General features: G+C 35.2%; 6 protein-coding genes across 6 annotated transcripts in view; 2 read left to right on the top strand and 4 right to left on the bottom strand.

Moving 5' to 3' along the window:
• Positions 1-685, top strand: part of DSM5745_02420 (glutathione S-transferase) — a gene marked incomplete at both ends in the record, with an annotated part of 1,225 nt that extends 540 nt beyond the window's left edge. The window contains 2 exons of the mRNA XM_026744436.1: positions 73-529; positions 599-685. Coding sequence (XP_026607599.1) covers positions 73-529; positions 599-685 — 544 coding nt within the window. The remainder of the gene's footprint in view (positions 1-72; positions 530-598) is intronic.
• A 248-nt stretch (positions 686-933) lies between these two features.
• On the bottom strand, positions 934-1,907 carry DSM5745_02419 (pyrroline-5-carboxylate reductase family protein; the record flags this gene model as incomplete). The annotated part of the gene is made up of 2 exons (XM_026744435.1): positions 934-1,808; positions 1,868-1,907. The coding sequence occupies 2 exons, from the start codon at positions 1,905-1,907 to the stop codon at positions 934-936; spliced, it is 915 nt and encodes a 304-aa protein (XP_026607598.1).
• Positions 1,908-2,514: 607 nt separating this feature from the next.
• DSM5745_02418 (proline dehydrogenase family protein) lies at positions 2,515-4,036 on the bottom strand (the record flags this gene model as incomplete). The annotated part of the gene is made up of 2 exons (XM_026744434.1): positions 2,515-3,322; positions 3,372-4,036. 2 exons carry the CDS (start codon positions 4,034-4,036, stop codon positions 2,515-2,517), a joined length of 1,473 nt encoding a protein of 490 aa, XP_026607597.1.
• A 411-nt stretch (positions 4,037-4,447) lies between these two features.
• On the top strand, positions 4,448-5,663 carry DSM5745_02417 (uncharacterized protein; the record flags this gene model as incomplete). The annotated part of the gene is made up of 6 exons (XM_026744433.1): positions 4,448-4,523; positions 4,580-4,689; positions 4,759-4,794; positions 4,856-5,526; positions 5,595-5,604; positions 5,658-5,663. The coding sequence occupies 6 exons, from the start codon at positions 4,448-4,450 to the stop codon at positions 5,661-5,663; spliced, it is 909 nt and encodes a 302-aa protein (XP_026607596.1).
• Positions 5,664-5,780: 117 nt separating this feature from the next.
• DSM5745_02416 (uncharacterized protein) lies at positions 5,781-7,447 on the bottom strand (the record flags this gene model as incomplete). Its single annotated transcript, XM_026744432.1, has 5 exons — positions 5,781-6,212; positions 6,276-6,670; positions 6,718-6,909; positions 6,968-7,229; positions 7,286-7,447. 5 exons carry the CDS (start codon positions 7,445-7,447, stop codon positions 5,781-5,783), a joined length of 1,443 nt encoding a protein of 480 aa, XP_026607595.1.
• A 14,172-nt stretch (positions 7,448-21,619) lies between these two features.
• Positions 21,620-22,834, bottom strand: DSM5745_02415 (NAD(P)-dependent oxidoreductase; the record flags this gene model as incomplete). The annotated part of the gene is made up of 5 exons (XM_026744431.1): positions 21,620-21,878; positions 21,937-22,074; positions 22,125-22,462; positions 22,540-22,731; positions 22,796-22,834. 5 exons carry the CDS (start codon positions 22,832-22,834, stop codon positions 21,620-21,622), a joined length of 966 nt encoding a protein of 321 aa, XP_026607594.1.
• Between the last annotated feature and the right edge of the window lie 22 nt (positions 22,835-22,856).

The raw sequence follows: 22,856 nt of genomic DNA, 5'->3' as shown, positions 1-22,856 counted from the left end.
CTCACCCCACTTCCCATCCACCCTGGGGCAACCTCCAGTATCACCAGCCTGAACTAACCACGCTCCCAACAGCCTCTTCCTCAAAGACGCCGCCATCCCCACAAAACCCACCCTCTACGCCTGGGACGAAACCTGGCCGGCGACAAGCGCCTCCCTCACAACCTCCGGCCTAACACGCACCGGCCTCCTCCCAGCCCTCGAATACGGCGACAAGATCTACACGCAGCACATCCCGACGCTGCGCTATCTGGCCCGCGAACTCGGCGCGTACGACGGACAGACCTCGTACGAGAAATACATTGTCGACGCGGTGGCGGATCTGTATATCGATTGGCGGGGGCAGTGGGTTTGCAGCCTCAAGGGCGCGAGCGAGGAGTATAAGAATGAGACTGTGCCGAAGTATTACAAGGTCATCGGGGAGTATTATGATGAGACAGCCGGGCCGTATCTGTTGGGGGACCGGATCACGTATGTCGATTTTGCGGTGTATCAGAGTATTGATAATGAGAGGAGGACGGGGACGTTGCCGGTTTGTTTGTCTTTCTTGTTCTGATGCTGATCGGGGTGGTTGGGGATGCTTGCTGACTGTGATGTGTAGGAGTCGCTCCCTGAGTCCCTGGTGAAGCTGCAGGAGGCGATGGAGGCGAGGCCGAATATCAGGGAGTATATTGCGGAGCATAAATAGGTTCCCAACCACGTACGGGGTTGGGTATGAGGAGATGAACTGATGCTTGAATGGTATTCTATGTTTCCTACCTACCGATCTATTTCCAGCGATCCATATGCAAAGATTGCGATGGTTGATGGTTGACAAATAGGATGCGAATATATTGCTTGATTGGAGAGAATGAACTCGTTCCTGCCCTACCCTACCCTACCCTAGACTCCCTATCCATCCAATATGTACAGCAATGCCCCTCCCCCGGCGCTACTCTACCTGGTATCATTCAAATTCCCTCCCTCCCCCATCCTCCTCGCAACACTAACCGCCTCCCGCACCGCCCTCCCCACACCCCCTCTTACTCCTTTCTCCTCAAGCACCATAACCCCCCCCATCGTACACCCCCCCGGACTAGTCCCCTGATCCCTCAGCTCCGCAGCCGACAACCCAGAGCGCATCATCTCCGCAGACCCCCTCATACTCTGCACCACCATGACCTGCGCCATGGATCGCGGCACACCAACCGCCACCGCAGCATCCACCATGGCATCGACGATAATCGCGAACATTGCGGGCGTGGAGCCTGCGACGGCCGTTGTGGCGTCGATTAGGCTCGGTGGGATTTGGAGGGTTTGGCCGATGCACGAGAATACTTTTTCGGTGGTTTCGAGGGCTGGGGGTGCGGGTGGGGAGGCGGGGTTTACTTCGATTGCTGTGAGGGATTGCGAGACCAGGGCGCAGATTGTGGGGAGGGTGCGGATGATTGTTGCTTTTGCTTTCTTTTCAGTTTCACCGCTGCTGCTGTCTTCGGCTGGGTTCGTGCCGTAGAGTGTCTCGGCGATCTTCTCGACCGTCCACCCTGCCGCCACGCTGATGAGCAGCTTGTCGCCCAGTGCCTCCTTGAATCCAGGCTGTGTAAGACCTGAAGTAATAACAGCCGGATCAAGGGCGAGGATCACGACGTCGGCATTCTGCACGGCGGTGATGTTGTCGCCGGCTGAGATGGTGAGGTTGGTTTTGTGTTCGAACTTGGCTTCCAGGCGCTGTTTCGACGCATCGCTGCTGATGCAGGCGATGTAGTGGGTGAAGAGCTGGTCGGGCTCTGGGGCGCTGAGGAGGGAGGCGAGGATTGCGGTGCCGAGGTTTCCTTGACAGCCCTGTTAGCATGTAAAGGATATTTGCAGCTGGGGTATGATGGGGACGAACCGCAGCCGAGGATGCAGAGGGTGTTCTGCTTGGTGGACATGGTGGCTCTTCTTGAGTATACCTAGGTAGTCTCGAATATGTGATGTAACCGTGGACGACGCAGGAAAGGGAGAAATGATCTTGGAATGATACCCCTCATGCCTCATGCCTTCATCTTATCGGGACCGGATCGCCTCCCGGTGAGGGGCCGGGTTGCGCTCCGAGATCCACTAGACACCTGCATGGGATTGATACCATGGCAAACAACCCATTTGTCTTTATCGCAAGGAAGATAATGAAGATAGCAGCTGCAGCGTAATCTGTACTCTTCCCCCGGTGAGCTATGGATGTTGTTTATGACTTCCGACTTGGTGGGGACGGAGTGTATCCGGTCGGGATCATAACCCTAACCCTAACTTGATAGACGTCACCGATATACTAAGGTAGGTACCTAACCATATGCTAGCGCGTACGGAGAGCTTTGATCGCTGTCCAACATCCAAAGTAGCATGGATAGTATTCATTACTTAAACCAGATAATCAAGAAATGTCTTCGAAGACTTCAGTCTAGCTATGCACCAAGATCCCACGAAGTAAACCATCAATCTCATTCTCATTCTCATATCCAATCATACTCATAAATCATAACCATCCATCCCATACCAATCCTACCTCCTAAGCCCCAAAACCCCCCTAACCCTCCTCGCAACCTCCCCCTTCAACGCCCGAAACTCATCCCCAGTCCGCCCAACCGCATCCCGATTCTCAATCGCCCTCCGCAACAAATAAGCCAAACACTCGCCGAGCCCACCCCAAGTCGAACACTTGTAGACCTTCGGCTCCCCCTTATCCTCACTCTTCAACGCAAGCAGACTAAAGCTCACCTCGTCGCTCATCCCATGCAGCTGCCCAAACCCCACAGGCACGGTGGGCAGGTTATCTTTCACCCGCTGCTGGTGCAGCGCATGAGCCCCCATAACAGAGTCCTTGTTATGGGATGCAAGGAAAAGATTCACAGACGGGAAGGGCTTGTCTTTGCCGAACGCCCCGAGCTCCTGACGCAGCGCGCCCTGCGCAATCCCATTATACGCATTGTCCGTGTCTGCTTTCGTGTCGTGGATGAGACTGCGCTCGTCGGAGGCGATGTACGCGCCCCGCACGAGCTTCAGACCCAGCGTGAAGCCCTCGTCGCTGGCGGCTTGGAGGTGCGAGGCGATGGTGGCCGGTGTGCTTTTGAGGTATGCCTGGTAGGTGTTGTAGATGCGGGCGTGGCCGTCTTTGTTGAACTTGCGCATGAGGTCGAGGGTGACGCGGAGGATGCCGGAGAGGAAATGGTGGGACTCGGCGTCGACGAGGATGCGCACGCCGCGCGCGGCGCATTTGGAGGCGATTTCGTCGAGGGCGGACAGCATTTGGGGCGGTGGGAGGGAGCCTGTGTTGAAGGCGCTTGTTACGGAGGGGCCGGCGCCGGTTAGTCTGGGCTGTTAGTACATGTTGCCTCATGGGAAGTATGAGGGGGGCATACTTTAGCGCGAGATAGTCCTCATTGCCTAGCAGATCAATCGTCTCGACAGTCCCCTTCCTCCACGCCTCGATCTGCGCGCAGAACTCGGCGTTCTGGGCACCGTCTTTGACATCCTCGATGCCCAGTCCCACCTGCGTCTTGGTCTTCGCGTCGAACACGGTCTCCTTCGCGTACGTCATGATCGTCCCCTGGAATCCCATGTCCGAGAGCTGGCGGACCGTCCTGCGCACTTCATCGTGGGTCTCGCCCGCGCAGAATTGCTTGTAGAAGGTTGCTTTGAGGATGGAGTGCAGGATTGGGTTGCGGTCGACATTTAGCAATGGACCAGAGCGCGGCTTGCAGAGGAAGGAGAGGGCGGAGAGGGAGGGGAGGAGGAGGTAGGGCTTTGAGGAGATGGTGGCGATGAGCAGGGAGCGCAGGAGGACGGGCGTGGGGAGGACGGAGAGCGCGGGTGGCGTTGCTGTGAGGGCTTCGGGGGCGGGTTTGATCTCGCTGGCTGGCAGGGTTGCAGAGGTTGTTGTTGAGCTGGAGCGGACTTCGACTCGCGGTGTCTTTGGTTTGCTGTTGAGGGTTGAGCTGGAGATGCTCCGTCTGGAGCGGGTTGAGGTCGGAGTCAAGACGACGACGCGGGGGAGGGCTGGTTTCCCAGCGGTAAAGAGAGACATGGTCTTACTGAGAGCAGTCTGATGTTGTCGACATAGCCAACATCTCGAGTACATACTTATAGAGCCCCTCGTGGGTTCTCGATACTCGGCCTCCCTCCCGGTGGCACATCTCTATCTCTGCGGGGTATGCATGATAGCCAGTCACCTGGAGATACATCTGTCTGGAGATAACTTCCTGTTACGTACAGATCAACCTGATTGCCTCGCTATCGCGTCCGACTGGACATACCCCGCAGATAGGCATCGCCGTGTGTCGGTCCTCGTACCGATTAGGGTGCCATATCAACGGAGGCGGGACCGGGTCTGGACGCAGCGAGTTTGGAGTAAGTATACTCGTACCTTGGAAGCTGAAACCCGTAGAGAAAGGAATACTCTCTCATCACACTGTAGTGCTTACTGATTTGCCACAAAATGTCTGAGAAGACCGCCAGCACGGCGAAGGAGTTCATGGTAGGGGCGGCCGGGGGTATAACGCAGGTCATTATTGGTGCGTTCTAATCCTTTCTAGACATTCTCAGAGCATGCCCTAATGCCGTAGGACAGGCCAGCCATTCGATATCGTCAAGGTGCGCATGCAGGTGCAAGCAAACAGAAGCGCCGTCCAGGTTGCTCGTGATATCTGGAAGCATGAGGGGGCTTTGGCTTTTTACAAGGTACCTGCTTTCGTCTGCTTAAGGCATACTAGATCATAGACATGTATATATGTACTAACTTGATCCTAGGGCACACTCCCACCCCTCATCGGCGTCGGAGCATGCGTACGCTTCCTCTCTATCCCTCTACTGATCATCAACCCATCTAACCAAAGTTCTCTAACAGATAAGCATCGTCTACTCAACAAACCACACAATATCCCACTCCCTCCAATCCCTCAACAATGGCCAACCCCTCACAACCCCCCAAACATTCCTATCAGGCGGCCTCGCCGGCCTCGCAAACAGCCTCATCTCCGGCCCAACAGAGCACATCCGGATCCGACTCCAAACCCAGTCTCAAGGTCCCTCCCCAAACATCACCTCCACACAACCGTATAACGGCGTTCTCTCCTGCATCCGCCACATCACCGCGCACTCCGGGATACCGGGCCTCTACCGCGGCCAGGTCCCGACGATGCTCCGCGAGTTCGGGAGCTACGGGGTGTGGTTTTCTGTGTATGGCTATCTTGTATCACGCCTCACTCCGCCTTCTTCTTCCTCTTCTGCAACAACCCACCAGACCCAACCAGATACTGCGGGTGCGAGCGCAGTCCCAAAGTGGAAAACAGCCACCTGCGGCGCCATCACGGGCGTGGTCCTCTGGGCCGCGAACTACCCGTTCGACGTGGTCAAGAGCAAGATGCAGGCGGATGGGTTTGGGGCTGAGCAGAGGTATAAGAGTATGAGGGATGTGGTGAGGCAGACGTGGAGGGGGCATGGGGTGGGAGGGTTTTGGAGGGGTGTTGGGACGGCGATGGGGAGGGCGGTGCCGGTTTGTGGGGGGACTTTTGTGGTGTATGTTCTTCTCTCTCTTTTATCCGCTTTTTGGGGTCGTGGGCTTGCTGACGAGGTGTTTGCTGTAGGGTTGAGATGGTGAGGGGGGTTATGTAGCGGTCGATGAAGTACTCACTGTGGTTTCTACGTAGAGATGAATTATGACAATGAAAAACATTTGCTCTCTGATGTACCTATCCAATCTAGCCTCTTTACAATCTCATATCCATATCCCTCCCCAAAGCCCAAAGTATATACCTAGATAACAGAATCCGTCAAGTACTCCCCGAATTATCCTGACAACTCCAAGCCCCCGACCCCCCAGTCGCCCGATAACTATCAACCACACCAACAACACTCCCATAAGTCCCAGCAACCATACAGAACGTGCCGATGACAATGACAAAGCTCGCCCAGACAACCATGGCAATCCACATACTCCTGCCTCTGCCCGTCTCGCTCTTCCCCCTCTTCCAGTTGTCGTACAGCCACATGCACCCCATCGGCTGGAACGACATGAGCGTGCCCAAAAGTGCACCCACAAGACTAACCAGGCCGTCGAACACGGGGATCGCGCTGGCGATGATGTACGCGACGATTGTGATGCCGAATGTGCAGGCGAGCCAGGTGCCCCAGTGCGTGAGGGTGTTGGAGGTCAGGTGGCGCGAGCCGCGGAGGAGGCGGATGAAGATGATTTTGGCGGGGAGCTGCACGCACACGCATTAGCATACTGCTCGACACTGGATAAGGAGTGAAAGGGTGTGCCGTACATGAATAACAAGCATCGTCGTCACAATCAACCCAGGCAACGCAAACCCATACGCCACCTTCTTGACCATCGGGCCCGCGGACCCCAGCGCCGGCGACGCAACATAGCTCCCGCAGAAATAGTACACGACCGTCCCGATGGTGATGTAGATTGCCGTGACGCCGGACTGGCAGATCATCAGGCTGCGCGTGTAGTAGCTGGGATCACGCATCTCCGAGACGATCGCGAAGAAGGCTGGGGTGCCGCAGTAGGCGAAGATGAGCGAGGACACGGCGGTGATGGCCTCGGTGAAGGAGGGGTTGCCGATGACCTTGAAGTCGGATTTCCAGGGGGTGTCTGTTTGCGGCGCTTCGGAGGGGCGGTCTTGCACGCCTACTGCGATTGTGACGGTGAAGACTGGGGAGTTAGCATGATACCTAATACCTAGGAAGGAATGAGCGTACTGGCTGTGAGAATGCAAGTCAATCCAACCCAGGCAGGGAAGCCCAGCTTGCCCAGAGTGCGGATACTGCCAAAGGTAAAGCCGATGATGGCTGCAACGGCCACGAAGATAGCGGTGCAGGCACCGTGCGTGGAGACGGCGTTCAGGCCGATCGAGATGCTCAGCATTCCGGAGCCGGCGACGAAGATCCAGTCTACAGGTCTGCGGTCAGCTACATCCAGATCCAGTGAAAGACAGAGATGGAGACATACAGAGAACATACGCCCCCCCAAAGAACGCCTTCCCCGGCTTCCCAAACATCAGACCACCGGCATCAGCAATGGAGTAGACCTCACGGTGATTCAACTTGAAGACACCGATCATGTAGTCCGACCAGGTGGTTATAGCCGCAATGACCAGCATACAGATCATGCCTGGGATAAGGCCGAGTGTGTCGAATGCAGACGGGATGGAGAGGACACCTAGGCCGATTTGCGTCTTCATCATGAGCGCGACGGTGCCGAGCCAGCCAACCTACGCTTGTCAGTTCACCTCCTAGGCTGATCGTGTATAGGGAATGGATGGCGTACATCACGATAGTTTGGCCCATTTTCAGAGATCTCACCGAAGACGTCGTCGTGGGCTGTGGCCGGATGGGCCGTGACTTCGCCCTCTGCCAGCACGGAGGGGACCTGGCCGAGAGCTGGGTCCTCGGGTTCATGTTCGGGCTTCATCTTGTGCTCTTGAGACATGGTATCTTGTGGCAATCGGTGGTGTTCAGGGTGAGAGTGGAGAGGGTTGAGGGCGGATGGGGGCTGCCCGGTAGGAATGCTAGCCTTTTATGGCATCTACGGTCCAGCACGTCCTTAGGGCCAAGCCAAGGCGTTTCCCTAGGGAAACAAATGGCTATGCCGCTATCTAGGCTACCTAGGTAATTACATCAGCGGTCAGGCAATCTGGGGCGCTTGGGGTAGGTGAAACGCCCGGGCTGAGCTTGAGGTCATTCGCGTGGAGATCTGTTATCAATTGGGATGCGTCGGGAGGCCTGCCGTGGGGTGTCACTCCGTACACCCCCCAGATGACTAGATTTACCCCCCTAGGCTGTATCTAACGTAAGCAACGCCTAAGTAAGACGTTTTAATTAAAAAGGCGCCCGGTAACTACATACACCCCCCCCCTTTAATAATAAAATAATAATACTTTTTCACGCCGCCGCGGCGTAACCTCCGCCTAGTAAATTAATTAATAAAAGTAAAGTTATTTAAAACTTTTAATTTTTAGAACTTTAAAACTCCTGCGTGATAAATATTTATATATTTTTTTTAATATAAATTCTTAACCTAAGTAACCTATTATAACTATAAAACCTGCTATAATAACAAAATTTTATAATTTTAACCTTAATAAAAAAGTTTAAAATACTCTTAATTTATTAATTAATATTAATAGGCCTGTTACTAGTGCTAAACTTTTATTTTTTTTACTTAATAATTCTTATTTTAATAAAAAAACCGCGCTATACTTTATTTAATAATATATAAAAAATAACCTTTACTTTATTACTATTTTTTAATTAAAGGTAAAAAAAGTAATACTTTAATATAGTCTTAAAGGCTATTATACACCTAAGGTATATTATTAGCTAGCTTAAAAAATATAGTTATAAAAGGCTTTATAATAAAGGCCTTTACTATACTTAAAGCTATAAAAAGCTTTAATATAAAGCCTTTTATAACTATAAAGTTTTTTATAGCACTAAAAATAATAAAAAATTAAAAAAATATAATTATAAAAGACTTTATACTAAAGCTTTTTATAACTTTAAATATAGTAAAGGCCTTTATTATAAAGGGCTTTATAACTCCGGGTATAGTAAAAAAAAATAATAAAAATAGGGATATTTTTAAGCACTAGTTTACCTTTATTAAAAAGCTAAACTACCTGTTTTATTATATAGTACGCCTTTATATAAATAATAGCTATTAATATTTTTAAACTTATAATATAAGTTATAATTATAGGCCTATATTACCTAGTACTTAGGTATAATATTAATAATAATAAATACTTTAATACTAGGTATAAATTAATTAAGCGGTTAAGCTTAGTACTTTAATATATATTATTTTAAGCTATTTATATTATAAGATTCCTAAATGCCTTATTTAATTAAAAAATATTTAAAACTATTAATACACTTTTTTTAAGTATTAGCTTACTAGTAAAACACCTATATAAGTATTACTTATATTTTTTAATAATTTTATAATATAAATATTTAATTATTATTACTTAATAAATAGTAAGCTATACTGCCTTTTTTTTATATATAAGTAAATTATTAAGTTATTAAAGTAATTCCTGTTTATTTTTTTTATAAATTATATATATAAAATAAATAAGTATAGCCTTTTATTATTAAATATTATTAAAATAATAACTATAAACAAGATATTTTATATTAGCTTTGCCTTTTTAAGTAAAAAAAAATAAAAAGTTATATACATAAGTATTAAATAATATTAAAAGTACCTACTTTTATTACTTTATTAAGCCTTTTAAGTCTAGTACTAGGATAAATAGGCCCTTAATTATTTTAACTAACTATAATATAGCGCTTTTAAACACCCTTAATAATATATTTTTTTTATTAAAGCATATACTTTATTAATAGTATATTATAAATAATATTATAGCTAGGGTAAAAAAAAAATTATTATTAAAATATAAGTTAAGGCTATATTAAAGCTGCTTAATTTTATTAATTAGTATATTTTACTTTAAAAAGTAAATAATAAATAAGCTTTAATAAAGCTCCGCTTAGCAAGGTATTTTTATTAAGTATTAAAAAAAGCCTTTTAAAATAACTAGCTTTAAGTTCACGCTTAGTATAAAAAGTATAGTTAGTATAATTTTATAAATTATATTAAAAATTAATAGCTTAAAAAAAATATTAAGCGCTGCTTTTTAACCTGCTATATTAATAAAATTTAATACTTTAACTAAATTATTATATTTTAAAATAAGGGGTTTTATATTATATTAAAAAAATAGTACACCTATAAATAATTTATTAATAATTATTTATTAAATAAAAAATATAATAGTTTATTGTTATTTACAGGTTTATATAATACTTTAAAAAAAATTACCTATTTTTTACCTTTTATAACCCCCTTATTCTACTTTATACTTAGTACAATCTTTATACACATATTATAAAAGGTTATTATACTTTAAAAGTACTATCTCCTGCCTGTAAAAGGGAAGCCTTTAATAAAATAGTATATAAAAATACTAAAAAAATTATTAAAATTCTTTATATTCATATAATACTAGCCTACTAGTAAAAATTTTTATTATTATTTTTATATTAGTTTTACTAGTAATAGCACCTTTTTAAAAGCCATAAATTTTTTTAAATTAACCCTTATATTATAGTATAAAACCTAGTAAAGGTATAAGGCCTGCTAGCTAAAAAAAAAGTAAAAATATTAAAAAAAAAAATTTTACTTATAATTTATTTTACTATAAAGTTATAAAGGCATGTATTAAAAAGGTTAGCTAGTAAAATAAGTAAGTAATAAAAAAGGTAAGAAAGTGTGGTAGCGTATAGCACCGTATGTGGATGTAAAGAGTCTTGAATTCTTGGCTAAGCCGCGGAGCGGCCGAAGTAGCTATAGTTATATGCCTGGGGTGGTAGTATAAGGTAGAACCTGTACTTTGGAATATGGCTTATAGTTTGCTATATATTCCCCCTATTAAAAAAGCATAGTGTATAAAAAGCTAAACTAGTAATATTAAAAAGAATTTAAGTTAAAGCTAGGCTTAATAAATAAAATACTTATAATATTAAGTAATAAAAAAAAATTAAAAAATTTAAGTTAAAGCTGGGCTTAATAAATAAAACATAACTTGTAATACTAAGTAATAAAAAAAAATAAGTAAAGCTTGTAGCCACATGAAAACAGGTAATAACTAAAGTTAAGCTTAATAAATATTAAAAAAAAAAAAGTAAAACTATATTAAAAAGCGTAGTACAAATTCTAAGAATATAAAATAAAGTAAAAAATATAAAATAAAGTAAAAAAGGGGTATTATAAGTATAAAATAATATTTAAAGTATAAACTTGCAAAAAGTCTAGCTATAAACTAGCTTATTTTTTTTTTTTTTTATATTTAAGGTAAGTAGTAAAGTACTTATATATAATCTATATTTTTATATTATAGGACACTGGATTAAAAACCTTGCTTTATATATTTTTTAAATAATTAGTATAAAATATTTTTAGGGCTGTAAAAAGCTTTGCTACGTAAATTATAAATATTATTTTAAATAAATATTTAGGCATGTTTTTAACATGCTTAATAATTACTTTAAAAGCCTATTCTTAAAAATAGCTAGCTTTAACATTTTTTTATGTAAAGTTTAGGCAGTGTTTCTTATATAAACCATGTAAAGTAATTAAGTAATAATTTAGCTTTACTTATTTTTTTTTAAGGTTTTTAGGGGTTGGTAAGCTAATTATATTATAAATATTAATAATATAAAGCTTCCGGGTTATAGCTAAGCTTATTAAGTAAATTATTAAAAAATTTACTAGGTTTTTTATTATTTAATAGCGTGCTATTATAAAAAATACTAGGTATATATTAAAAATAGTTAACTAGTTACCTAGTTATTATAATACTACTAAAGTGTTTAAATACTTAAACTAAGTATTATTTTAAGGTGTATTTTATTATGGGAAGCTGGCGCTAAAATTAAGACTAAAAAGTCTAGGACCAAAGGGCTTAAAAAGTGCGGAGCTGGCGCTTTTAAAGCCTTATATATTAAAAAGGTTTTATATAGTCCCTATGGTATTTATTAGGGTTAGCAAGGTGTAATTTATTTTATAGTAAATTTTTTGCGTGTAATACTAAATAATACCTTTTATTTTTATAATTATTTATTAATAATTAATAATACAGACTTTAATATTATGCTGGGCCTAGTTAGCTTTACCCTTTAATATATTATACTTATAAAACACCCGCTCCAGGCCATAATAAAAAATACTAGTAAATTAGTTTTTAAAGGTTAAATATTTTATTAACTTTATAATAGCTACTTTTTTATTTTAGGTGCCTTAAAGCTAAATAATATATAACTTGTTTATATTAGCGCGTGTTAATATTTTAGGGAAGATTTTTAGTAGCATGGTGTTGGCCTTTACTTTTTTTTATAGTTTAATAAGCAAGTTTACCTTTTTTATATACTATTTCACGTGCTACTTGGTAATTTACTTTATTATTTTTTAATATATAGTTTTTAATATATCCAGGTTTGCTTTTACAAGCTTTAGTACTATTTTTTAAAGCTTTTTTTTTAAGTATTTAATATAATAATCTTTTTTAGTTATGCCTAGCCCTGCTTTATCCAAGAGTTAGTAGTTATTAATTTTAAAGTTTTTTAAAATTATTATTACTGCCGTGTATGTATTAGTAATATAATTAATTTAGTTATTTTTATTAAAAATAGCAGGAGTTTTAGTAAAGCCTAGCATGTAGCTAACTTGTTATATTATTAAAAAATAAGGTATATATTTAGGTAAAGGTATTAGGTTTAGTTTTATATATTTTAGTTTTTTAATATTAGCTTTGCCTAGTGTTACTTTATAAATAAAAGGTAATATAATAATTAATAAAAAAGGGGCTAAATTTTTATACTATATTACCTTAGGTTTTTTTTTTTTTAAAATATTTTACTTAAGGTAGTTTTTTTTTCTGGCCTAACTTAAAATTTATGTTTATATATAGTTTTAGGGAAAAAAAAAATTATACCTTTTATGTATTTATAAGGCTTAATTACTTATTTAGCTTAAATTTTTAATTATTTAGGTAAGGTAAAAGCGCGGGGTAAAAGTATTATATTTCTTAAATAAAGTAAGGTTAACTCTTTAAAAAAGCCGCGAGTAAGAAAAAAAACGCAAGAAGAAATGCTTTCTTAGTGTATAGTAAAAAAAAAAATGGTAAAACATGCTTTAAGTAAAAGTTAAAAAAAAGAAATGCGGAATAAAAGGACAATAGTAAGTAAGATAAAAAGATAGATACTAAAAAGGAAGATATAAAAAAAAAAATAGCTGTAGGTAAGATAATACTAATCTTGGCTACCTAAATAAGGAAAAAATCTGCAGGACTTAAAACAAAAAACTTAAGATAATATATATACTTTTAAAATAAAAAACCTTTTTTATCTTACTTTTTTTTTGCGGTATTCTTTGCATACTAGTCTTTAAATTTTTTTACTAGCTTCTTCGTGTTTTTTAACTAGGACTTGTAATACCACTAGTTATATTAATCTAATTATTTTAAATACTTTACTAAATATTTTGTGCCACCGTGTTTTGCCTTTTTTTTTATAATAATTATTTTTAATTTATACTTATACTACTTATTATTATTTTATAATTTACAAGGGTAACCACGCTATTTTTTACTTATTTTTTTAGTTTAGTTTTTAATAAACTACGTGGCCCTACTATTTATTAGTTTATTTAATACCTTTTTATACTAAAATGGGTCTTTACTAATAGGTGCTTTTTTTAAGTATATAACAAAGATAATAGGGTATATTTATTATTTTAGCAGGAAATTTAGTTTATAAGCTAGCGGTCTAATATACTTTATAACCTTAAAAGATTTATTATACTAATTTAATATTTTTTTACTTAGCATGTTTTTAATTAAATAGCCCTTATAAAGCTAAAGGTATATAAAATTACTAACTATAAAAAATATAAGGACATGGTATTTATTATACTATGCTTTTATTAATATTTATATTAACTTAATTATGTTTACTGTAGTCTCGCGCGCCGTAAATAATTTTTTAATTTTTTTTAATTATAAATTAATATTTATTAAAAGGCGCAGATTTATTTTATATATAAAATATTAAAAAGTTTTATTAATGGTTACATGCCTAGTATTATTATAAATAGCCTAAAAGTAAGGTAATATATTTAGCTATTTTAAGCTAGACTTTAGGGCCGCGATTATATAGTAAAGGTAAGCTTTAATTATTTAATTATTAATTTTTATAGTATTATTACCTTATAAGTACTAAGCTATTATAAACAGGCCTTTTACCTTAAGGTTTATAAATATTTTTAATTATATTTTTAAAAGAAACTTAGCATCCCTATTTAAAATAATTTATAATAATAAGCCCTAATTACTAAGCTATAAATATTTAAGTAATATATTAGCTTATTACTTTATAAACTAGTTATTTTAGCCCGGGATTATAGTTATTTAGCGTGAAAAATAATTTATTATAAATATAATAGTATTATACTGCCTATTATTTAGCAAAGCAAGAATTAAATTAATAAAGATTATATTAAATAAATAAAATACTAACATAATTAACTGTAAAGCGCTATATAGCTTATACCTTCTTATTTTTTTTAATAAGTAATTTAGGTAATGCTTTATATATTATTTAACCTAATATCTTGCCTAGCTTATTATAATACCTCCTAATAGTTTTAGTATCTTGTTTATACTAAGATGGCTATTTATATTATGCGTAACTTATAAAACCTTTTTATATAGGTAATCTAGGATTACTAGCTTTTTTTTTAATTTAGTATAAAAAATATTATTTACTAGTTTAAATAAAAGTATTACTAAATATTTTAAGCTTTGGTTCGCGTGTAAGACCTTTATAACTTTTAATTACTAAAAATTTATTATATAGCCTTCCCTGGCACGCTTTTTAAAATTATTAAATAGTTTAACTTATATAACATGCTAGGTAAAAATCTCTCCCAGGAAATCTTTTACTTTATTTTTTATATATAATAGTAAATAAAATAATATATTAGGGATAATATATAACTTGCTAGGTTTGTAATAAACCTTAAGACTAGTAATTTATTTATAGTATTAAAACACCTTTATTAATTTTAAATTTAGCTAATTATTACTTGTAGTACTTAGTAACATGCTATATAATATATTTACTACTAAAAAATAGTTTATATAAATTACACCCCTTTAGCTAGATTTTATAATATAATATACTTTATATAGCACCTAAATTACGCCTGTAACCTTAAATTTTATAAGGTAGTATTACTTTTTAGCCTTTAATAATAACCTACTAAAAAAAAATATTAGCTATATAATTTTTAAAAATAATAGTTAAGCAGCATCCCAAGGTATTAAATAATTTTTTTTTATAATAATTAGGTTATTATATATAATATAAAATAACATGGTACTAAAACCTTTTTACTTAAATATATTTATATTAAAAAATATAATATAATTTTAATTATAATAGGCAAGCGTAATATAATTTTTAAAGTAAGATTAAATAATCTTAAATACTTTAAGTTCGTGAGTGTTTAGCTTCTTAATTATTATTTAATATGTAAAGTTTAATCTAGTAACTCCCTGCCATGATCCTTTTTTAATTAAAAGTATTTTTTAATTTTATAATAACTATACTTTTGCCATATAGCTTAAAATATACTAGGAAAACTAACTAATAAGCTTAATATATATATTAAGGTTTGCTAGTGTTTTAGGAAACTTTAGTTTTAGTATAGCCTTTAACTTATTTTTTATCATGGTTAGGCTAAGTAATAAAACTTTTTAACCTAGTAGCTATATAATTAAAAATCTTAAAAATATTTTTTTTAAATTTAATATAATCCTTAGTTTAATATAACATGTAAAAAACTTATATAAATACATAAGGTATAGCCTAAGGATTTTTAAAAATATTATAAAGTTATTTATATATACTTTTAAAAAAGCGCGTAAAGCATAAAATAAGTTATTAATATTTTATTATACATGCGTTATTAAGTTTAAAAATCTTATTATATATACTTTAAAAATCTCCTGTTCCTAGTGGCTTACTATACTAGTATATTAGTAGCTATTTAAATATACAGGCCACTAGTAAAATATAGACTTTTTATTAGCTATGCTAATAAAACTATAGCTTATTATAGCGGTAATAATATTAGCTTGTGTTAAAATTAAATAAATATTAAAAATTACTTTTTTATTTATCTCCCTAAAATTAATTATAACCTATTATTTAATATTACCCTTTAAAGGTACATGCAAACCTAGTATATTTATAGCTAACTTTACCTTTTAATCTTAGTTTAAATTTACTTTATTAATTACCTTCTTAGCTATAAAAACTAAATAACCTAATAAAGTATATATATCCGCCTAAGCTAATTAACCTTATATATATAACTTATTAAAAACTCTGTCCACCTTTTCTTTATTTAGTTTTAATAAAAAATATTTTCTAGAAAAACACTTCACGTCCTCGTGCCATCCTAGTTTTATATAAATTTTTATCCAGTGTTTTTTAGGAATATTTATTATTTTAGTATTTATTTATACTTTTAGGAAATATATTGCTACCTTTTTTAAAAAATATATTATTTTTTTATTATTATAAATAGTAATGCTATTTTATAGCACAGTAATATTTTTTTTTTAACTTAAATTTTAAAAGTTTTTAGTTTAAGGGGCGCACTATAGCTAAATTAGCTATTTTTATTTATTTTTCTATATTTTTAATATTAGTATTTACTGTGTAAGCGTAGTATGCCTCTAGATTTTTAATTTTATAAAGGTTGCTTAAATAAGTATGCTAAAATATTATTACTAGCTATGTGTTTTAATTCACGGCCTAGATCTTATTATATATACCCTAAAAAGCCTAAGTAAATAAATATAGTTTTTTCTAGCAAACTAGTTTAAATATTATATTTTTATTTTTTAGGAAATTTGCTTTTTAATAAACTTTAATAGCTACTTATAAGTTTACTAGAATTACTATTTTTTTTATTTATAAATAATACCTTTAGCGCCTTTATTTTATTTAGCTTTAGTATAATTATAAGCTATAATACCATGTTTAAACAGCCCTTAATCTTAGTTTTATGTTTAGTAAAATTTAATAAAAAATTATATTTACCTAGCGTGTTTACGCCTAATAGCATGTTTACTATTAAATTATTTATTAAATATACTTTTATGCTTACCTCCGCGTATACTTTTTTTTTATTATACTTTATAAAAAAGTATACTAAAAGTATTATAAACTTAGTACTAGTAAAACTATTCTTAATTTTTTTAATTAATATTAGCATGTAATATTAGATTTTTATTCCTAGGGCATGCTTTTTTAAAAACTTATAATTTATTATAATTAAAGTGCATCCTAAATTAAGGCATACTATTATTATACACTATTTAATATAAGCTCTTATTATTATATACTTTTATAAATAAAAATGTATTTTTAGGTTAGTTTTAATAGCTAGTAGTATAGTAGAGCGGATTACAGGTAATATTACCTTTTTTTACTTATTTTTCTTTTTTAGTAAAGCGTCCTTATATTTAAGTAAATGCTTATAAAGAGCGTTGTTTAAGGGCATACCTATAAAATAATATTAATAATTTATAATATTTGTTAACTATACCGGAGCTAATATAGGATTATTTTAATATATATTACCCTAATAGTTATAGTATAACTTTATATTATAAATAACTTTGCTACTCTGCTCCACATTGCCATAATATATCTAATTCTTATAAACAACTTTGTAGTTTTGCTCCGCGTTACCATAATACACCTAACTATCCTTTACCGCGTAGCTATAATACACCTAATTAAAAGGTGCCTTTTTATAAACTACTTTACTATCTTATAGCGTGTTGCTATAATATACTTTATATAATAAAAATTTAGCATTAGTATATACCTAATTTTATATATAATTATAGTATTTCTCTAGAAACTTGTTTAGTATTATATCTTTTTTATTATAATACACCCTTTAATATTATTAGTTATATTTCCGCGGCGGTGGTTAATAACTGCCCTAGTTTTAGTTAGCTATATAACCTTGTCCTTTTTATAATTATATATTTATATTTATAAGGGGCTATAGCTTAGTATAAACACGTTATTTTTATTCTTCCTGCCTTAATTATTATTACTATAAAACCCTTTATAAGCTATTATATTCTTGCACGTTTTACAGGGCCTGTTATTAGTTATTAAATTACTATATTTAGGTGTTTAAAAATAAAAAAAATTAAGCTATTTAGGGTGTCTAGGGTTAATTATACCGCAGGTAATATAATAAATACCCTTAGGGTGGTTAGCTATACTAACACTTTATAAAATATTATTTAAATTATTTAAAAGGGCTGTAAATTAAATTAAAATCTTAAGGCGGTAAGGTTATTTTATACTACGCTAATATTAATTTAGGAAAAGTATTAGTAGTTAAATATCTTGGGAATTAGTTAAACTAATTTATTTATTTTTATTTTAAGATTTTTATAAACTACTTTACTATAAACCCCTTTTATAGCTTATTTATTATTACTTATAATAAAGTATTTAGACCTTTTTAAGCATGTAAGATTATTAGGAAGTTTATAATACCCTTTTTGCATTACTTTAAAAATAATAATATTATATTAATATATTATATTATTAATATATAATTATATATATTATTTAAGGTATAGTATATTACGTTAAGCCTCTTGCGGGCTTAGCTAAATAATATTTAAAATTTTATTTTTATAATTAAGCATTAGTTTAATATATTATATAAATAAATTAGCCCGCGACGTGTAATATTAGTTAATTTATTATTATATTAAGCTAAAGTTTTTTTTTTAAAACATGTTTTAATATTACGTGCTAGTTGCTAAATAAACCTTGTTTTTACTATTACTTAAAAATGTTTTATCAATAGGTGCATTAATTAATAATATATAAACCTATTTTTATTTACCATGTTTTTAAAGCTGTATTTAGCTAGTATATTTAAAAAAAAAAATCCTATATTAGCAGCCCTTTATTTAGGATCCTAGGGCCTGTCTTTATTTTTTAAGTAATATTATTTACCCTTATATTTATTAAAATTTTTATTATGTTTATTACTATTACTGTTATTATGCTAATTATTATTATTTAGTAATAAGTTACTATTATTATCTAGGTTACCTCTTGATTTTTCCTAGTGTTTTTTTTAAACATATTACTTTTATATTTTTTACTTTTTTTATTATAAATAATTTAGCCTGGCTTATTTTTTATTATAAGCTTTTTTATTCTCTAGCTTTTACTTATATTACTACTTAGTTTTTTATTTAGTAGGATAGGGCAAAACCGCCTTTAATATATAATTAATTATATTATTAATTAACCTTTATAAAATAAAAGTTTATATATTTATAAACGCCATGTCCCCTGTGGCTAGTTATTAATTATTTTTAGGTTATTTACCCTATTTTACTAGCCTTTTATTTTTTTTTATCCTTGCCTCTTGCTTTTTTGCAATGTAGTCTTTTAAATATTTTAATAGTTAATTTACTTTTATTTACTTTATATAAGTAAAAGGTTTTATAGGAGTAGGTACTATAAGTAAATTTATTAAAGGCCTAGATTAAAAAGGGGGGTATTAAAATTATATAGGTAGTATAAAGTTTAATCTAAACCTTGTATAAGAACTAACTAGTTAAAAATAATAAAAAATATTATCCAGCGTTCCGGGCGGAATTTTAGTTTATTATTTAGTTTATAATTTTAAAATTTTAGTTTATTATTTAATATTTAGCTTTAAAGGTTCCGGTTGCTTAACTAGTTAAGAATAAATATTATTTAATATTTTAAAAAGTAGAATTTTAGCTTGTTATTTAGCTTGTGGTTCCGGTCTTTTTTATTTATAAGGTAGGTTAAAGGGCTGGTTAAAGTAGTAATCTAACTATTTTAAATAGTATTATATTACTTTATTTAGTTCCCTTAATCTTGCTTGCTATTTTACTAGTAAGCTTATACTTAAAAATAGTAAAAGGGTAAATAAAAAATAACTTTATAATAGTAAAGGTATAGGGTCTTTTAGTAAAGTATAATACTATTATAGGCTAGGCAAAGTAAAAAAAGGCAGTAGGAATATATATAATAATTTAAAAATTAATAAAATATTTTTTAATTTTATAGCTACTTATTTAACTATTACTAGCGCTGCTATTACCTTTAAAGTAATTAAAATAGTAGCTTTAGTATTCTTTATTAGTAAAGTAAATAGTAGGTTAGTTATTTACTAAGTAAAATAAAAATTATATAAAACTTATTTAAATTTTTTTATAAAGGATTTTAAAGCTATATTAAATATTCTAGTGTTTTTAATTACCTAGTCTAATAAAAAAGGTAAAGGCAGGGCTTGCTATTTTTAAGCGCTATTTTTTATAACTTATTTAAATAAGGCTATAAAGCTTACTAAAAAATTAATTTTTTTTTATATTAATACTATTATGTTCTTGGCTTACTTATAACCTATTTTAATAAATTTTTTAGCTAGGTAGTAAACTTAATTAGCTTGGTTATATATATAATAGCAATCTTATTTTTATTTTTAAGCTTTGGTATTATGGGTGGTTTTTAAGGTTTTAGGTTTTATTTTTTAAACTACCTTACTTTACTGCCTTTTTATTTATAAAATAAATTATATAATCACGCGTTGCCATTGGTAAGCGTGTGTTATAGTATAGCGTAGTTGCTTTATAAAAAAAGCTGTTGGTTAAACTTATAAAAAAAAAGGGGACTGTAATATAATAAAAGGGAAAGGTTTAAAAAAAAAGATTTATAAAAAATAATAATAGGTAAAAAGCAAAGAATAGTATTTATAAAGCAAAAAATAGTATTTATAATTTTATATTTATAAATTAGGAGCTATAGGGTTGTAATATTTAGCAAGGGTAAATAATAAAAAATTTAAAAATAAGTATTAAAGTTAATTTACTTAATAATAGTAAAAAATATTAATTACTAGAAATATTTCTTAATAGCTGGTTAGAGTAGTTACCTAACTTTATTAAAAAAAGAAATTTAAGACCTTGTTATATTATAACATGCTATTATTTATGGTAGCGTATAGCACTATATATAGATATAAAAAGTCTTGAATTTTTAGCTAAGCCGTGGAGCGGCCGAAGTAGCTACAGTCACGTGCCTGGGGCGGTAGTACGGGGTAGAACCCGTACTCCGGGATGTGGCTCGTAGTCCGCCACAGAAAGGTAATAAAAGTAAAAATAATAAAAAAAATATTAGCAGCCGCGAATAGTGTTATTATTATTAAAAATTTATTAAATACTAAGTTAGTAATTAAAAATAGTATTAAAAATTAAGGCCGCAAAGAAGGCTATAAAAAAAGGTATATTAAAGTATTTATAATAATTTCTAAGTTATTTTTAGGAAGTTTTAGCCTAAATTAAAAAAAAAATTAAATCTAGCTATATTTTATTATATTTTTAAAAAATTTAAAGTTATTTTTAAAGCAAGTAATTAAAAAAATTAATTACTATAATAAAAAAAGCGTGTTATAAATATATATTTTAGTTTTTTAAAAGTATATTAATTTATATATAATTTTTTATATAAAACTAAGTACCCGCGCGTTAAAAACCTTTTTACTTTTTTTTTTTATATAAATAAACTTTTAAATAGCTTTAAAATTAATTTACTTTTAGGTACTTTTATTTATATATAATTTTTTATAAAAAATTATATACCAGCGCGTTAAAAGCCTTTTATTAAATATTTTAATAAGGCCAAGGGGGGGGGGTGTACGTAGTTACTAGGCGCTTTTTTAATTAAAATATTTCCTAATATAGCTTTGCTTACGTCAGGCGCGGCCCAGGGGGGTACACCTAGTCATCTGGGGGGTGTACGTAGTGCGACCCCCTGCCGTGCGGTATTTACCGGGAGCGGTTGCGATGCGGGGGATCGTCTGCCGGAGTTTCCCCGGTCCAAGGTTCTATTCGGGTTATTCTATGCTCTATTCGTCATTATACTTACTCAAGTCTCTGCCAATTCATTCTTGCCGGCTGCTGCCATTCCAGAACGGCAGCCCAGCCTGCATCCGGAGAACCCCGTACATCGAGCTGCTGTCCAAGCATTCGCCCCCGTATTCCCGAGCAGCGCGCATGTTGTTGCTTGCCAGTTCCAAGCCTGGGAGTTTTGTATTGGTTTTGTTCGCAATGGATAGTGCGTGGTCCGCGTCCTTGATGGCTAACGAGACGCCGAAGCCGGGGCGGGTGTTGAGCGGTGGTGCGTAGATTCCGGTCGTTAACCTATCCAGCGCGTAAGGTTAGCTTGTCGATTATCTATACCATGTGGAAGTAAACATACCTCTTGGAATATCCTCCCGCAACAGCCCCGAACGACTCGGTAATCAACTCTTCCATCGCCGCTGTCCCGAGACCCGTCCGCTCAGCGAATACCTGTGCTTCCCCGACAGCTTCCATCAGGTTCAGCGTGATGATATTCCTAGATACCGGTCAGCTCTCCCTTACCAAGTCTCTGTGGATTGTACTCACCCCCCAATCTTCAACAAACTCGCGCCCTTTGCCTCCTCTCCACACCCAATGACCTTCTTCCCCATAACGCCAACAATATACCGCCGCACATCAATCTGGTTCGCAGTCTGGCTCGGCCCGCCAAGCGCAAACACCAGCTGCCCTGTCTGCGCAACAGCGGGGCCCCCGAACACCGGCGCTGATAAGAAGACCGCGCCGAGACCGGAGAGCGTGCTGGACACTTGCGCTGTTGTATCCGGGTGAACGGTCGAGCAGTCGACGAAGGTCTTCTTATCTATGGCGGCGCTGGAGGAAGATATGGTGTTGACTGTTTCGGTGAGGATCTTGTCGTTGGAGAGCTGTAGATACGCGCAAGATTAGTCAATGGGTTTAGTCATGGAGAGATGGAGGCGAATTGGAGATGAGATAGAGGTACCATAGTAAATATGACATCGCACTTCTCGACCAGGTCTAGCAGACTCTCGGCAGGAGTCGCGCCGAGCTCTTTCAGGCTGTCGCCGGCGGATAACGTGCGGTTGTAGTATGTCAGGTTATGTTCTTCAGGATTCTTTGTCAGGTGTCGCTGGAGGTTCGTAGCCATGGGAAGGCCCATGGAGCCGAGGCCATACTGTCGCAAAGCAAGTATTAGCAAGTCTCTGCTTTCAATGGGTACAAAACGAGCGTTAGCTTACCCAGCCAATGCGTGGTGTTGTCGCGCGCTTGAGGATCATTGCGATAAAGCACTTCTAGGTT

This window comes from Aspergillus mulundensis (assembly GCF_003369625.1).
Source record: "Aspergillus mulundensis strain DSM 5745 chromosome Unknown scaffold_1, whole genome shotgun sequence".
In the NCBI taxonomy this organism is placed as follows: domain Eukaryota; kingdom Fungi; phylum Ascomycota; class Eurotiomycetes; order Eurotiales; family Aspergillaceae; genus Aspergillus; species Aspergillus mulundensis.
The sequence above is the reverse complement of the archived record's forward strand: the minus strand, read 5'-3'. Positions and strand labels throughout refer to the sequence as shown.